The following is an 18,875-nucleotide window of genomic DNA, read 5'->3' on the forward strand; positions in this document are numbered from 1 at the left end:
TCCATAGTTGCTGTGGGTTGAGCGAGTGTGTTTATGCACATATGTCTTTGGACTGCTTTCAGGTGTTCTCGCCTGTGGGATTAGGTGATCGTGTTTGTGCTTACGGGAGCATGGAGCTGCTGGCGGGTCATCTGCTGCTCGATAGTAGTTGGAGTCGCAGGGGCAGGAGAGGGCGGCTCTGGTCTCTGAGTGGCTGTGTTGAGGACATTTACCACACAGGCCATCGCCCGCCACCGGCTTATAGAAACCCACCTCACAGGCTGCAGAGAGAGAGGGAGGGAGAGAGAGAGAGAATAAATAGAGTAAACAGAGAGCTTGCAGCGAAGGGCTCTGCACTCCCATAATCACTCAGACCGTGATAAAATTGTGAGAGAGTGCAGCAAGAAAGGCATGAATCGCTCTCCTATAGCAAGCTGTGCATATCAACGCTGTTTCAACTTTTTCAAACTGTGTCATCTCGTCTAAAGCATTAATTTTAGGACATAGCCCCCCCCCCCCCCCCCCTCCTCCAAATCTATGTATAATTACAGGCCTTGTAACCGTAGAGACTGCGGAGCAGGGGAGATGAAAGTCATACTTCTTTCTGCTCAGATTTGGGCTGAAAAGCCTCTGCACTGTTGATACTCCCAGTGAGACCATCAGAATCCAGACCGTGTTTCAACCTTATTCAGCTCCTCTGATACATATTCACTTTTAACTCTGCACTGATTAATAATGGAGGGGGCTCTGATAAATATATTCTCTTTCCAGGCGGTTAATAGGCTTCTGCTATGGTAAATGGGGCAGGGGTAAACCACGCACAAACTCAGAAAGCAGCAGCAGAAACCAGCGTGCTTATGTTTGCTCTTCCTCACAGGGTAATTTATGTGTGCTTCCCCACATTGCTGTGTGTTAGTTTACAGATGCAGTATTTTCTTAACCTTTCCTTGTTAAGTTTATAGGAGACCATTTTAGGTGCTTAGACTTCAAAGGTGCTGAAAGAACCATGAAATTGGATAACCAACATGAGTGAAATTATGACAAAGTGAATAGTTAAAATGTATTCTGGATTACTAGCTGAGACATTTTAGATGCATTTCAAATGGAGGAAAATGTTCCCATGCTTGTACCTGAAAAGTACACACGCCGCCATGTTCATCGTGGCTGCACAGGAACACACACAGACACACACACACACACACAATGGGTGTTCAAACATTTCACTAGATTTGATGATATTATACATAATGATGTTAATGTCACTGATGTTTTGCAGTAATTTCATTTTCAGCTAATCAAGCTGTAGCTGTAGTTTAAAGATCCCATGTAGTATAAAGTAAGATTTCCATGTCTTTTTTGATCATAAAGCAGGTCTAGGTTCTATATTGATACTGTGAAATTATCAAAGCCTCAGTCCACAGAGAAATGCACACAGCCTGTATTCAGAAACTGAGCCTTAAAACCAGCCGTCAGGACTTCTGGAACTTTGTCATGTCACAACGAACCAGTCACCGCTCCCAGCCACACCCCAAGCCCCGCCCACCTGGACCCACCATCCTTCCTTGCAGGGTTTGGTTCCTCTGTGAGTTTACCTGAAAGAGAGGCTTAGAGTCTCTCTTCTGATTGGCTCAGTGACCTGTTGTTACTCGAGCTCTAGAGAGAAGCCTGAGAGAGGAGATTTTAAACAACATTTTGGTTCTTAAAACCACAAATATATCTTGTGCTTCATCAAGCACCCTTTTTTCTTGAAAACAGTGATTATTTAAAACATTAAATGTTCAAAGGTTCACACTGTTATTATCCCCAAAAGATCCACCATTAGACGCTATGAGGATATGATCCCTCAATCTTTTTTATTGTATGTCCAGAGGTACAACTGGCAGGAGTCAGCCACTGCCTGGCGTCTCTGGCAGTGAGAAGTCATCCCACATTATGCATTATAAAGTTTTGATAGGCACAGGAATTTGAAATGGAAATGACAACAGAAAAGAAACATTAAAGATGGATAATAACACTGCAGTTCCTTTCCTTCAGAATAAAAAAAAGGATAATTTAATCTAAATTAAAAAAATTAAAATCTATTTCCACACTGAAATATTAATATAAATTGAGTAATGCTTTACTTGGAAAACACAAAGGTGCTGTGTCTTTGATATATATTTTTTTTCTTTTACATGAAGACAGGTCAACGTTTGACTCCCCTTCACCGTTTTACATGGACAAGAAGAACACAGGCCACCTGAATATCTCAGCTTAATTATTCAGGACTCTCCGAAAAACATCTCAAACATTTTGGCACCTTGTTGTTTTACACTTCTCCTGACCTCCTGTGGTCAAACATCCCTGTCACTGCTTTTCTTTGGAACCCCACAAAGCTACAACAATCACACCACTGGGCAACTGAAAGGCAAAGCTTGATCCATATTTGATCAACTACAGTGTTCAGCTAATCCCCACTGTACACATAACACAATTCAATATATATTAACACAACCCCACAAATGTTCAGATCCTATTGTACTGTGTCTTTTTGCAAGGTTACGGTTTTCAGTTAGTTTGTGTTATTGTGAGTTTCAATGGTGTTTTTTCACCATTGAAACAAACCAAACTAACACTAACAAACCAATCACTTTCTTTCGTTCTTGGACCAGCACTTTCTTTGTTCTGCAAAGCAAAATAACTGTTTTTGTCAATGGAGTGTGGTGGCTGTGAACAGAGCGATATAATTGGCATTTCTGGTTAAACAAAAATGACCTGACTCTCTGTCTCTGTAGGAGTCTTATCCAGAATGTTATCAGACACGTTTATTATGAATAAATAACCTGGCAGTAACAAAAACAGGTAGTTATCGTGGACGTTCTTTGATCCGGACAAATACACCATTTGATTACATCACAGCAGTTGTTTAGGTCCAGGTATACCGTTCTTCAATCAATAATGGACCCAACCAATCTTTTGTACATTCACATACATGTTCAAAAACCCAGAAGTTATCCTTTACAGGCTTTTAGGTTTAAAGTAATGAACTGACAGTAAATTTAGAGGTGTTCACATATGAGCCTGAAATGTGACATAACAAAAACCCTTAGTTAATTAGCAAGTATAAGCCTGTTTTTTTTTTTGGTAACCCAGCTAAAAGAGTCGACTGACTCCTTTTTATACTGCCAGCTGAGTTTGCTTTGAGACACACACAGCTGTCATCACATGCAGTTACAGAGCGCACACACACAGATGCAGATGCAGGGGAGGAAGAGTGAGCTGTTAGCTGCCGTGCAGGTGTCTCATCCTCGGGTTGGAGCTCCTGTGTGGGAGGCTCTGCGTGAGATTCTTCGTGTGTGTTTTTAAAACTTATTTTGGGGCTGCAGCTCAGTCTGTCATCTCTGTGCGGGTTTCTGGTTTAACAGCACTGTGCTGTTTACAGTGTTTGTACACTCAGCTCACCTCACAGCTTGGAAAAGGGGCAAAAATTCATTAATTAATTTGTGTTAACATCACTGCTGATCGGAGACGAAGCTAATAAATACCCACTACTGCAGACAAAAGCCCAGTGTTAGTGGGTCTTGGCAGGTTTTTTTTAGCCAGGGGAAAAAAGGCTTAGGAGTTGAAGCCAGCATAGACCAACATGGACATGGTTACTTTTTAAATAATCTGAGATGCTATGTAACGAATACATTAACACACTAGTGTTTGTGCAACATCATTTCCATCATTTATAATACACCATATGACGCAGCACATGTCAGATGTCAGCACCACTGCTAAAAATGACCTTTGACCTGTTTTCAGTAAGAGTCGCAAACTAACACGTAGATATGGACCGAGTGGGAGAGACGGAGAGGGAGCATGGTGCTGTGTGCCTTGTTCTGTGTTATGAGTGTGTGTGAAGAGAGGCAGAGAGTAATATAGACTCAATCTAATAACTTCTTCTGAGTTAATATTGCCTCAGTAGTTATTGTGTTTTTTGTGCAAACTTTTTAATGTAATTTATGGTGATAAGGAGACAGGCATGTGACTAATTTAGTAATATTTTCTAGTGTCTCTGGAAACCTGAAATGTCCTTGTCAGCGGAGTAACACACAGTGACTTGGGAATGTGCTCAAAGCTTTGAAACCAGCAAAACATGATGGATTTTGCAGTTTGGGACATGAGCCAGTAGGTGTAAGATGAGCAGGAGCTGGGGGCAGTGCAGAAAGGGATTTACCAGCTCAGTTTCCTCCCAGTGTTTACCAAGGAATCGTGTGCTGAGACAAAAATGTCTGGATTTTATTTAGAGACATCGGGCTGACACGGCCTCAAACCTAGAGGGACATGCAGTGTTCGCAGTGCACATCTCAGCTAAGACAATTTGAGCAACTTTGGGCAAACAAGAAGTCTGTGGGTTATGGGGCTCTGCCAAGAAGTTGAGTCTGAGGCAAAGCAGAATTTGCTATTTTTAAGAAGTGGAACCAGTAAAACTACAGCCAAAAAAAAAACAAAAAGAAGAAGAAAGAAACAGTGGAACTTCTAGTTAATTATATGAATCACAGGTAGTTTGTAAATACATTTTGTGAATAGATGTAACTGCAAGTGGTGGTGGTTTTGCAGCTTTCTTTGCAACCAGAGGCTACACCCCTGTAGTTCTTTTCCCCAAGTAGAGGAACGATAGTATCTCTGACAAGGACTTAAACTGTGAGGCTAACTTTTTTTCCCATTCATAATTACAGCCTTCACAACTTGAGCATGACATGGACATTTTAGCGTTATTGCTCACTGCTAATAGCTTCTGCTGGTAAGCAGCTTTACAAAGCCCAGCTATATAAAACAGTCTCATCAGACTCACCACAGGGTGTATTATTTATTTATTTATTTATTTATTTATTAGCCTATGTTAAGTGATCAACATGTACAGGACTGAGCATAACTGAACTCTTGGAATAATTTTCACATATTGACATATATGTCTAGCCCTTACAAATATGCATGTTTATATGTAAATATATATCCATCCCAAAACACTATATTTTAACATATATGGTCGCAACATGTTATACCATATAAAAAAAATCATCATCATAGATAATATAAAAATTGTACTATGGGTATTTCATATATGTAATCAACTTATATTTTCATATATCTAGAGGATGTATATATGTGATAATAATATATCCCGTATATACATAGATCACATATAATATAGCAACATCACTCCTGACGTATATGTCTTATATTACATTTCTGTATGGATAGATTGTTTAACTGCCAATAAGGGAGAGTTGTTCAATTGTTCATTTGAACAGTTTGTGCCCACTTTGGAAAAATATAATATTTAATGCAGATCATTTAAATTTATGTGTCTTTAAAGTTTTCCATAGGACATCTGAAGATGGTCCTTTTTCATAACACTACATTCTCCTTACAATATCATCCAGCTGTCTGCAGCATGACATTCACATGCATTAGTGTCTGCTATTACCAATCTAGTGTGAAATTAGTGTAAATGTCTGTAATCTGTAAGTGACATTAAGCACTGGCATATTAAGCCTTTAATTGATTTGCATTACATTTCCAGGGGTGAAGGCTCCAGCATTTAAAATTGTGAAACTTATAACAGAGAATTAGCTTAGCCCTTCAAATGTCCAGCACACCACATACACACACCAACACAACTTGCACAACTGCTGATAATGTAAAACACAGAACAGATGCTCAGATATGTATATAAGGGTATAGATACACACACACACAAACACACACACACGCACACACACACACACACACAATAAACCATGTGTATCACTATAGATAAACAGACTGGGGGCGATAGTGCTCTTCTCTTTCACTGTCAGGGCCCCCACAGGAGCCAGAAAGTATTTCTATTTACAATATTTATCCCAGACTGTTCTCTCTTCCTCCTTTTTATCCAGTTAATCCCTCCATCCCTTGATGTTTTTTGTGAAGCCCCTCAGTTGAAAAGCAGGTCACGATAAACATCGGAACAGCTCGTTCATCAAGGAGAGAGGTAGAAAGCACTTTGAAGTCTCTGACAGATTCACCAGGAGTTCTGCACACACTCTCTCTCTCTCACACACACAAAAACACACATGCAAAGGTTATGGTAATGCTAAACATACACACGGGGTGTCTGCTGCAGCCACAGTAACCACATGCAACATGAATTCATCAACACACAGGTGAATATGCAGAGGGAGAGAGAAGGCGGCCTGTGTCAATGCCAGCTGAGATAACCTTTCACTTCACTTCTGATGTGCGGCTCATTTGGTGCTCGGGAAAAATTAAGATGTAAAAGGGTATAATAATAATAACATCTCCATCATCAGAGGAAGATTAAGAAGACCAACAACCATGACATGAATGTGATCAATGAGAAGAATGTTGCTTTGGACTGTTGCCAGAAAAATTATATCAAAACTGAAAAAAAAAAAAAAAAAAAAAAAATATATATATATATATATATATATATATAAAATCCTCACAATAACAAAGAAAAAGATGTTTGAAGTATTTTAACATCAATAAATCACATCATTGTTAGAGAGACTATAGCACAAGCTCAATGATTGATGAAAAGATAAGAAACCTGCTTGATATTTTCTATTTTCTGCAACCAAGACAAGAAATCTGACAGACTGCTTTACAGCACAAAACAGGAAGCAAAGGCGGCTCTTCCAGCACAAACAAAGGATGTCATTTCTTTATTGTGAGCAGGGTGAACAATGATTGGCACAAGCATGACAATCAGTAGTTTCAATTCAATTCAAAATACAACCTACACTGACAGTTTCAGTGACATTCTGCAGGTGAACCACACTCGTAACTGTTGCTGCTGGTTGAAAACTACATTTGAACTGTTTCACTTTGTTCATGCTGAGGATGAACCATTGCCTTCTCCATTCTCAGAAAACAATATTATGAAAGATTAAGTTGTGTTATTGGAACTGTAGTACTCAAGTGTTTTTGGAGCTTGACCCATATGAAGGACTAAAAATTAAGATATCGCAGCCTCTGCTGCTTCTATTTCTACCTTTCTCTCTATTAATCCGTCTCTTGTGAGTCCCCCAACTTTGCAGAAGTGCAATACTAAATTGCTGATGTTTTCCTTTAAGTAAGGTCTCTGATGCAGGTTATATTTCAAATTCACAACTATTCAACAATTTCTTCACTAGTTTTAATGTACAAGTACTACAATGTGCAGCAGTACATACAGAATATACAATATGCAATTAAATTAAATACTGGATAGAACTCAGTGTCAGCAGATAAAGTACTTTAACAAAAGAATAATTGATTGGGACACAGCTGAACTACCAACAAAGTGCACAGTGAAACTGTGGACCCAAAAGCCCCAGGTTCACTGTGTCTTAATATGCTGTAGACAGTTTGATTACTTAAAAATTGAGCAATGGGGAGTTTTAACCCCAAAAGAATGATATCAATTAAGCCAGGTCCTGCATTATCGCCTTATCCCGTGGCCGTGTCTCGTAGGAAAATGCTCCGTCAGCACAATGAACACTGTTAGTTGAGTTTAATCAAGTTGCCTCAAATTAACCAACACACAGAAAACCCGGGACCAGGTAATGTTGCAGCATAGTAGTTGACCTAATGGTTGAAGGGTTAATCCAGCCATGGACTCAGGCATATAGTAACAGTTACATGAAAAAAGTTCTGCTACTGTTTACTTAAGTTCTGCATCAAACTTCATTCCTTTACTCACCAAGAGCTGTCTCCAGCGCTGAAAAGCAACCCTTTTGTTTTGCTTCTCTTCCTATCACCTCTTTCTGCTAAGTTCGTGTGCTAACCAGCTAGCCCTGGCCTAGTTATCCAGTCTTGTCACTTTCCGATACCGAGTCACTCTGGGGTGCAGGCTGCCCTGAAGGAGTCACATTTCAGAGGGTGTATATATAACGTCTTGTATTGTAAACACAACAATGGCTGAAGCTCTCAGCAAGACTGGTAAGTAAACAGCTTTTAATGCTAACATTAGCTATGTAGCAACAGCAAAACTTAAAAATACCTCAGTTGAGACATATTTGATTCCAGTTTGGAACATTTGTTACATGTCATAACCCTCAGTCTCTCCTCATTTCTTGTCTGGTGTCTTAAAGGCATAAATGCCAACAAATAATAACAACGATAATAATATTTTTAGATATTCAGTATATCTATCACCATGACCATGAATGATTTGAAGTAATTGGACATGTGGCTGCTAACTGTTTCGTGGACAGCGTTGTCCTTTACATGTTGGTTCATGCACAAAAGAGCTCACATGTGGCTCAGAGTTGATTGCAAAAATGTATCCACACAGGAAAACTAGAAAATGTCAAAAGACGACCCCTTTATGACTGCCCGGCAAGTGAAGAATGCTTCAGATTTAATGTGCTGCATCACAAAGCCTGGAGAACGAAAATTGTGTAACTGTCCAGATAATTATGGTCTGGCCTGTATGTTTGGAGTATGAACAGAAATAGTGATGTAAACAAAAGGAGAGGTTCATTTTGAAGAGACCATACTTTTGTATTTGGTCCCACTCCTTTAGGTAAACTGCTTACAGGTGTGTGCTTCGGTGAACGTGCGTTACTACAGTATGCATGTGTGTGAGCTCACGTGTGGTTGCCTGTGTGTTGCCCGGTGTGTCAGTACCTGTCAATGGAGTGAACTCGCTACAAGAGAATTTGCATTACAATGAATCTTAATAGCCGTGTGCGGCGCTGTGTGCTGACCTTGATTTATTCCCTGTATAAGTGGATAAATAAATACATTGGAAAAAAGGGGCGAGCTGGAGAAAACACATCATCGTCCCACGCGTGAGGAGACTGAGGGAGGCGAGGAGGGGAGTGAGGTCTTAAGTGCAATCTGGGTTGGCTTGTGAAAGCTCCCATTCGGCGTACAATGCTGGCTGTGGGCCCACTCTGCTTCAAGGATACATTTTAGTAAGTGCGGAAACCTACAACGAAATGAAAACAATGAATGCATTTCTTCATGAAAAACTAAAATAAGGACTGAAAAAACAAATCTACTTCTCTTCTGTAAAGAAAATTAAGAAACATTTGGCATTTAGGTTGTTAAAAATACCTTTAAATAGTAGGTTCATGGCACTGAAAAATGCAGAACCATAACAACCTTGCCAAAATTAGGACTTGCTAGCTGAAATGCATTACCATCGTCTGATGGCCGTATGCTCCCCAATTAACTGTGTTCTGCTATTTTGACTCCATTAGTTATTTCTTAATAGCTCTCCAGTAGAGGCAGAGGTGAGAGGTTTCTTGGTCCATTTTCTGCTGCTTACTAAAGGCTGACATGTAAAAAGTCAGTTTTTCTCTCTGTGCAGTTCTGACATGTTTTAATTGTATGTAAAGGTGCTCATCAGAAATTGTGCTGCTTTTTAGTCTCCAAGCAAACTACAAACTATATCTTTAGACATACATCACATCAGATGAGGTGTATCTTATGTGTTATATGTATATCTTATAAGTTGCTTCACTATTACATGGCAATGACACACCATGAAAAATAAGTACAAACTGCATTTGTAAATGATCAGATGTATTGCCAGAAAATGTCAGTGTTGTATACTGTACAGCAATTATGAATAAACCCACAATGGTTTGTGTTTTTTTTTTTTTTTAACATACTATGGCAACATAATTTTTCAGTTCTTGCATTCTGCAGTATCTACACCAAGCAACAACACTATGGTTAGGGAAAAACTGATGGCAAATAAACTATAGTTAAGTTTTGGTTAAAGTTAAGCAGCTAAAATATGGAAGCTGTAAAAGGCCTAAGTAAAAACAAATCAAACAAAGAAATAATATGAAAGACAAAACTTAATTTCCTTGTTATGTATACATATACTGTACTGCCATTAAGTAAAATACAGCTAGGGCTGAAATAAAGGTGGAGCTTGTCACTGCTGTCACAAGCTCCACCCTCTGTTCTGCCCTCAAGCTGTGGACAGCCGATTGTTTTTCATTTTGGCACTGACAAAGTTTCTCCAGCTCAAAATGGGAAAAGCTCTGTACACCATCAAGAAAGTTAGTGTATTTCCTACTGACAGGTCCATGATGGTCTCTGAAATGTAATAAACCTCTTCATTTTGTTTTCTGTGATGCAGTTTGATTTTAGTGTGGCATGGAAAATTTATGTCACAATGAAAACTATATTAGTTATTGAAGACAAAAGGATAAGAAGTTGCCCTTTTAAAAAATGTTTTCACTTAATTGTGAGTAAATGCATACATATAAAAGAAGCACATGATGATATGTATTGTGTTTCACTTGATTTCCCTTTCTGATTTATTACTATGTAGACATTTCAAATCTTCCGTATTAAAAGACTTTGTCAAGGTTAAGGAAAGATTGTGATTGCAGTTAATATAAAAGTGTACATTATAATATGCAGGTCATGGGACACAAAAAAAGTAATACTGCCAGGCTACAGGTTAATAAAGACCACATGACTTTCTGCACTGACACTGACCTTTGAATTAAGGTGCAGAATCATCCAATGTGGACATAAATCCTATAGGGATACTAGCCTGAAATCATTGAAGAATTTTTGCTTCTGTGTGGACGTGACAAAAGATTGACAGTGAAGCAGTCTCCAGCCAGGAACACTGGGCTGGAGAAGCAAAAATCCATCAATCCATTTTCTATACTGCTTATCCAAACCAGGTTGCGGGGGGGGGGGTTCTGGTACCTCCTGAACAGGTCACGAGTCTATCACAGGGCTGACATACAGAAACAAACCACCACACACACTCACATTCATACCTATGGGCAATTTAGAGTCACCAATCAACGTAGCGTGCATGCCGGAGAACCTGGAGGGAACCCACATGGACACAGGGAAGAACTTGGAAATTCCGCACAGAAAGGCCCCAGGCCCAGGGTTTGACCGGAGGTAAAAATAGTGATAATAATGATGATAATAGGAGAGACTGATGGCCAGGGTAGAGACAGGGCCAAGTCAAAACAACCCGACTCAAGGTTTGACTTGATAATTACAGCCCTGCTTGTCAGACACATCATATAGATGTGCATTATATTTAACCACTCCGTGTGCCACAGTGTTTTTGTCACTGAAAGACCAACTGAACACTGGGTTTTACAACAGCAAGGGTCTTTTATTAACTTGATACAAGTTACATCACTATTGTGCTGCATCAATCAGTAACAGACAGAAGAAGAGCAGATATTTACTGATAAAGTATCACAAAGTTTTACTTTTACATTGACCTATAAACTTAATCCATCAGAAAAAATCAGATGAAAAAGTTCATATCCAGCTCTGATGTCCTAGACCTTGCACAGCAGCGACCTTGCAAAACAAGTGAGTGCACACCAAAATCTCTTGACAAAGTTAGCCAAAGGCTCCTTAACTGGTTCCCCAGGGAGCACATGAAGCCACTAACGAGCTCCTGAGGCTGTCTGAGTGATGGATGAATATGTCGGTGAGATCAGCTGTGGAAATGGGACGCTCACCATCCACATTGTCCCATCTCTTACATCTCTTACATTGATAGTCCAGATATTAACAGCTGGATTGTCACTCTGCTACAGCCCACTAAACGATAGTCTCCTTCCAATTTGAGGTAAGCCTGACTTACTCTGCAGCATGTCCAGGTGCGTGGAGATAGATGACCCTGGGGACTGAATGGATGGGGCTGGTCAAGAATCCTTAAAGAAGGACAGATGAATGGGCTCAGCTTGTTGGTGTTGGGATCAGAGGACAAGAGAAACAGAAAGTCATTGCAATCATTACTGGAGAAAAAATAATTTTGAATGTTCCTTGCAAATAAAAGAGTGTTGTGGCATTGTGGGAGCATCAGTCAAGATTGATATTAAATTAAAGAATATTCCTATTCAGTGTTTCATGTAGTTTGATAGTGTACAGTGATATTCAGATTCTGCAAATGATAGAGAGAAATTATTGATAAAGGTGAAAATATTGCAGCAATGACACAAGAAAACAGACAAAAAACCATTAGGGATAGATATGAGATTATTTTCCTGGTTGTAAAACAACAGAGACATGTCAGCAGAGAGAATATTTATTAGACTGTAAAATGGGAACAAGTGAGACCAAACACTGTAATAAAGCCTAAAGCCTAGTGTTGGCCACAGTTGGCTACCTAACACCAAGGCCCTGACTGAGGAAAAAATCACCTGGAGAAAAATGGCACATTTTAAACTGTCTAAGTGAAAAAGCATTTGTTTACCCCACCGGGTACCTGGGTTTCCTCTGGCAGTATGATCAGAGCCCTTTTTAAAAGTCATCTATCACATAATTAGCTAACCTTATTGTGAAAAACTGTGTGAACAGAGAGAAAAACATTAGACTGTTGAATTTGCAGCATTTCTCTGCTTTAGGTTTTTTTTCCAAATTTTTAAATAACACTGTTATAAATAGAGAAGGAAGAAAAATCTCCCCTTCCTCTGAGTGGGCAAGTGTTTGATTGACAACTGAGCAGGGTCAGCTACATCCTAATTCAGGGTCTGCATCCTTCAGAGGCTGTATTTAAAGACTGATGGCGTCACAGTGGTGCAACTAGGCTGTCCTATTATGAAGCCCCCTTCAAATACAGACAAGAAATGCGGCTTTCTTTTCCTCAGCAACAAAGGCTCAAATGTGTGGATCCTTCGGGCCCCAACCTGTCCCAAAACCTTTAATTTTAAGTATTGGGTTTCAGCTCAGTTCAACAGTTCAACTGTTAAAACCAAGGGCCCTAAAACCTCAGTTTTCTGTGAAAGGTTGCTAGGTGTCCAGAACCACACTTTCAGACACAATGGTATGGATGGGTACAGCTGGCGATGGAAAGCCAAAATCCTCTGTAGACCAGACTGTCTTATTTCAGTTTGGCCTTCACGGCCCATGACAGCTACCAAAGGCACCTTTGTAGGCTGCATCCTCCAAAGTATATACCCCTGAGCAGCCAGAGTTGTGTTAGCAGTGGGGTTAAAAGATAAGCATCACATATTACATATATTACATCATTATAAACTGGCCAGTGTTTATATTTGCACATAACATGTTAAACCATACACTGTGCTCACAACTAATTCGCTATCTAGCCTGCAAACTGAGGTTAGCAAAAGGTACACTTTTACCTCTGTAGTTTTCTTCAACAGTAAAAAAATTCAACATAAGACATGTTTCCATAGGAAATAAAAAAAGAGAGAGAGTGGTGAGAAAGTTAATGTGGTTTTGTTCAGTTACACATTTTTTGTTCTTCAAGGCTCTGAGCTTGAACACAGTCAGCTGGAAATAAAATATTGGATACCTCATATTGTGTCATTGCAATGTTAGTTCATGCACAGAACAGCTCACATGTGGCTCAGAGCTGACTGAGAGTTTCCACTGAGGCTGAGGTGGAGCTGTCTGTCAATATGAGGAGTGAAGAGGTGACCAAGCAAGTGAAGAAGATAATGAGGCTAGAAAAAAGATCAATCTGAGAGATAGTTGGTTTGTAAAAATCAACAGTTTGGTGCCTTCTTAAAAAACAGGGGCTTCGTGTCTTTGCTGCATGTCATTCCCCTTCTTTCCTGTCACACTTCACTGTCCTATCTGCACAAAATGGTAAAAAAAAGGACTTAAAAAAACAAAAAAAAGTCAAATGAGCCGGTAGACTGAGGAGCATCTTGTGGGTGACGGGAAAATTATTTGCAAGGTAAAGAAAAACCCTTTTATGACTGCAGCAAGTCAGAAATACTCTCCAGGGTGTAGGCCTTCCTTCTCAACAATTAAGACAAGACTTTATGACCAGGAACTCAGAGGATTCAGCACAAACACCTGGTAAATCTCAGAGACAGAAGTCAATCTCTCAGCAGCTCAGGGCCCAAAGCCACCACCTCATCTGTCAGACATGGTGCTGGTTCTGTTACAGCGCGAATGGCTGCCAGTCGAACTGGCACATTTATGAATGCTGAGTGCAAAAGCATCAAAACTCACTGGACGTCATTTCATCAGTCAGCAGGACAACGATCCTCCTGTAGTGAAGAGGTGGAACATCCTCGACTGGTCGAGTCAGTCACCTGATCAGTCACCTGATCAATCCCAGACAGAAAGAGCCCACAACAAGCAGGAGCTGAAGGAAGCTGCAGGATGCATCACTGCATTTACAGTCCGCACACACAGTAATGTTGCAGTGATCGGTAGTGCACGAGTAGTTACTGTTGGCATGAAATTCCAGTTTAACATTTCAGAATATTCTCCGTTATATGTACAGCAGATGTAGATACAGATTACTGTGGGTAGAGATGCTGCGCGTTCCTCTAACAGAGCGCATTTGTGTCACCTGCCAGGACCATACACATTCCTGCCTCTCTGTTGGCCTCCCTGCTGGGTTCAAATCAATTCCATCAATGAAGCCATCACAAAGGGAACATTATCGCAGTGTTTTCCTGTGAAAAAGGCCTGGTAATTACAAATCAAACGAGACAAATACATCCCGGTTAATGAGCGTTAAACGGATGTTAATTATCCGATTGAATGGCTGTCACCATTAAACTGTGCCTGATGGAGGGAGTGAGAGCAGGAGGAGAGGAGGGGAGGAGAGCGAGGGGAGAGGGTTGGGAAGGGCTCAAAAGAAAAAAAAGAAAAAAGGTGGGCATATTAGCAGCAGACTGAGAAGATCAGACAGTGTGAAGCGCGTGTGTCGTAACTGTGAGCGAAAAGGGAAAAGGCCTGGAGAGAAGCCGGGGGGGGGGGGGGGGGGGGCGAAACTTTTCACTTTTTTCCAACATTAGCAATCGCTGCAGTGCATCAGAGGGGAAATTAATCAACTGTTTTTGATTATTTATATATTTTTAAAAGGACAATGTGTGCAGAGGCAGAGGAGGAGAGCTGAACAGAGGCAGGAGTCACACTGTGCTAATGTGGTCACAGCCAGTCTAGCAGGAAGCTCCAGTCATAACATATCTGTCTGGTAGGGATCAAAAAAAAAAAAAAATTCACACACTTCACATTCAAAACAAGGTACAAGTCATCTCATTCTCCTCCGATTCATCAAGCAGCTCACATAACAAAGAGGGAGGCTACATTTGGATTAGGACGCACACACAGAACAACTTTGGAACAAGTGTTTTGAGATGAAATGTGTGTGTTCGAGCAGAGGTTTAGTAAAAATTCCTCACATGAAGAGAGGATGCACATCAGCAAGACAGCGCCAACAGATGAAGGGAAAACACCGAGAGCTGAGCAGGGCTTTTCAGCAAAGAGAAGCAACAGCTCGACTGCTCTCATGAACCTTTGATACCTGTACCTGTGAGATTCTCACTGCTCTGGGTCTTTCCTTTGCTGAGGACAAATGAGTTTCATGTTCTTGCTCCTGCACAGCTCTGCTCCATCTGTATTAAGAAGCTAAATATCTCACCACATGCAGTAACTGACAGGGCTCAATCAAAAGGCTACTCTGTAAAATACAGTTGTGATTTTATTCCATAATGCTGGTTAAAAATGTATTTTCTTGTATGTTAAGAAGTCCTCCAAGTCCTGGGAATATAGTTAATCTTTTCTCTCTACATATACATTTTCAAATGTTTAGATTTTAGATTAGATCTTTACATTTACTAAATAAAAGTCAGCACTACTGCACTGATAGTGGCTGTTAACCATTTATGAATTCCTACAAAACTCTTAAATACAGCAGAAAAAAAACATTACAAACTTTAAAGGCAGTTTTACAAAGCTTTTGATTTAAGATCACAAAAAGATTTAAAATCCATATAAATGTTTTTCTAACATCAATGTGAAACCCATTGACCAAAGTGGACAACTGTCCCCGAGGCCCCAGACATTCGGGGGTCTCAAAAACCCCAGGGTGAGAGGCCCCTGGCTATTAATTTGTGGTACTTAGTTTAATGTCAGATTTGTTTGGTTTTGTATGTACCACTAAAGAACTATATAAACTGTATTCTTTACCTCATCCTGAAGCCCTGACCCTGACGTCTTGACAGTGTGTAAAACCTTTCTTGTCTCAGACGTTGAGCTTCGATGGTGCATGGGTATTCTTAAATACTTTTAAGTCAAATTACCACAAGCTAAGTGACACACAACAAATCTGTGGCAGGATACTATTCCAGAAAGGTTTTATACAATGAAATGTCAAACATAATAAAGCTGTGTAATCTGCTGTGTGCCCTTCATCTGATGCTCATCTGGTACTTATGGTGACGCCTTTATCCTTCTGATGGTCAACAAATTGCAAGAACAGGGGAGGGTCACTAGTGGTCACCTCTTAATTTTGTCCCAGGGCCCCTGACAAGTTATTCCAGTCCAGAATACAGCAGAAGCACATGACAAATACCAATGCTGTGTTTTTTTTTTCAACTCTAATTTTGGCAAATTTAAATGAGCATAAAATATGTAATATTTCCAATATAAAGATTTTGACTAGTTAGTTGGCTTGGAAATGAGAGCCAACGTAATGTTCAAATGACATGAGTCATGAGTTTATCACATAAAGTCATCACAGTGCATCACATAAACTAACTTATTTAACATATTTCTATAGTCTCAGTTTTATTTATGCACACAATCAACTGACTTTGATTGATGTCTCTCTAACAACCGTTCCCCCTGTTTGAAATGCCAACATCATTACAATTCACGACACACACACACACACACACACACACATACATTCAACCATCCACATCCATACAAACTCCGCTCCCTTCTGCGGAGGCCTGGAAGAGGGAGAAGTAAATGACAGCGCCCTGTGTGCACATCAGTTTAACTCAACAAGAAGTCAGGGCAGAAAATCATTTGAAGAAGTCCCGCAGTCCCTTCAGACGGAGGCTGCCAGCTTCTCAGTGATCTGCTATCATGTTGCCTGTCTCTTTACTGTCAGCACTAATAGCTCTTAGACACTGGACTGGGACATGGGTGGCTACTGCAGACCAAGGGTGGCACACACTCAATCAATAATTTACCCAGCAGCTCTCGGCCTTTTGTGTGTGTGTTTTCTGTCCTGAATTAAGCATTCATATGGACTGCACATAAGAGGATTTGTTTGTGAGAGTGTGCCTTTGTGGAGCCGGTAGCATGGGTATGCAAGCGTGTGCATTAGAGTGTGTGTGTGTGTGTGTGTGTGTGTGTGTGTGTGTGTGTGTGTGTGTGTGTATGTGTGTGTGTGTCAGCAAAGTTGCTTTGTGTACTGATGTGTAGCCCTCTGCACCTGCTGTGGAGATAGGGCTCCGGCCAATCACAACAAAGATTGGAGGGAAGTTTGAGTGACACAACAGTGCTGTGTCTGGCTGAGATATGATTCATTCTGTTATCACTCTCTCTCTCTCTCACACACACACAAACACACACACACACACACAGACACACACACACACACACACACACACACACACACTCACCCAGCCCTGATGGCTTAACAGCATTAAAATGTTTAATAATACCATCTCCTCTCATTCTGTCTCCTCTTTTCTTTCCTCCTCTCATTTCCTCTCATCTTCTCTTTCCTTTCATCATTTCCTCCACTGCTCCCCTCTTTCTTTTTCTCCTTCTACCCTCCGCTCCTCTTTCCTTTCATCATTTCCTTTTCTCCTCTTGTCTTTAACGTTCCTCCTTTCCTCCTCTCTCTCCCCTCCTCTCTAATCTTCTCCCTTCCTTTCCTTTCCTCATCTGCCCTCCTCCTCTTTCCTTTTCTCCTTTCTTTTCCTCTCCTCTCTTCCGTCTTCCTCTCCTGACTGACCAATCAAAATCCTTGGTCATCCACCATCAAGGACCAACAAAAAAACTAATTAGTCTTGGCAACAACAAATCCCCGAGCACTGATGCTCACACACTCTAACAAACGGATGTAAACTGCTTACACATCTTACGAGACGCACACACACATTTGCACACACACACACACACATTTTGTGCATTAACACACGAGTTCCCGCCGCCTCGTTTCCCAGTGCACAGCATGTGGCTGCAGCAGCTTTGATAGCTCTTGTTTGTGCTTTTGTGAAGTTTTTGTTCGGCCACATCAGGATGGTCGATGCCGCTCTGTGGCTCTAACTGCGTCATGTGTGGTTGTGTGAACACGGTTTGGACATGACAGGTTTCAGCCCATAAGGAAACCATCCAGGGTTATTATGAAGTTGAACTGAGACATTTCAATTAGCCGATTGTTGTGCCCTGCTATTCGCTGCACTGTGTTTGTCTGATTCATTTGTTTGATAATTTGAGTTTTATTTTCATACTTTATTTTTTTATCAATTATGATAACAGTGTGTTCAGCAAAATAACTGCTGAGACCTCGGAGCATGCTGACATCACTACAATGATATCCAACAGGATGGACTTCCAACAGTGGGAACCCCCCAGAATCCAGAGATGTAGTTGCCCAGATATTTATTTACTATGACCCATATATGATGATATCTGGACTGACCATGCTGTGATCACGGCATTGTGACATGTTATAATAAAAAATCTCCTGATATGCTCCAGATTCTTTCAATGATCCTAAAAAATGATATCTCCAGATTCTTGAGGTTTTGGTGCAGTGGGGGTGGAGCCAAGTGGCAACCTCCATGGCTGAAACATGAAGCCAACATGGAAGTGTCAAAAACTGCACTTCTTTGAATGACTACTTGAGACTGGCTCCAAAAGTCAAGTCAAAGTCAATCAGCCAAATGCTTTTGGTCTCTGCAACTACTTTCCTCCTTCACCCATTCAAAGTTTTTTAAGGCTTAGACATAATTGAGCATGTGGCCTCTTCTGAGCTTCAAAACTAGGGTTAGGTCTTCAGAAACCTGTGGGTGACGTCACAGAGGCTACGCCCATCTTTTTTTGCCTGAGGGTGGGGCTCAAATTGAAGTAAAGGTCAGGCCTTTCGAGTGCAAACTCTCAATCGACTTTGGACCTTGGTTTCATACTCATGTTAGCTA

The 18,875-nt window shown here is 40.6% G+C and overlaps 1 protein-coding gene across 4 annotated transcripts in view; it reads right to left on the bottom strand.

The window, feature by feature from the left end:
- The window catches only part of epha8 (eph receptor A8), a 118,544-nt gene that overhangs the window by 27,125 nt on the left and 72,544 nt on the right, over positions 1-18,875 (bottom strand). For all 4 annotated transcript variants that reach the window (XM_071494222.1, XM_071494221.1, XM_071494223.1 and 1 more), the window contains one exon: positions 105-260. In XM_071494222.1, coding sequence (XP_071350323.1) covers positions 105-260 — 156 coding nt within the window. The remainder of the gene's footprint in view (positions 1-104; positions 261-18,875) is intronic.

This window comes from Trachinotus anak, unplaced genomic scaffold (genome assembly GCF_046630095.1).
Source record: "Trachinotus anak isolate AG129_WGS33_773 ecotype Australia unplaced genomic scaffold, CSIRO_AGI_Tana_v1 ptg000013l, whole genome shotgun sequence".
NCBI lineage: Eukaryota > Metazoa > Chordata > Actinopteri > Carangiformes > Carangidae > Trachinotus > Trachinotus anak.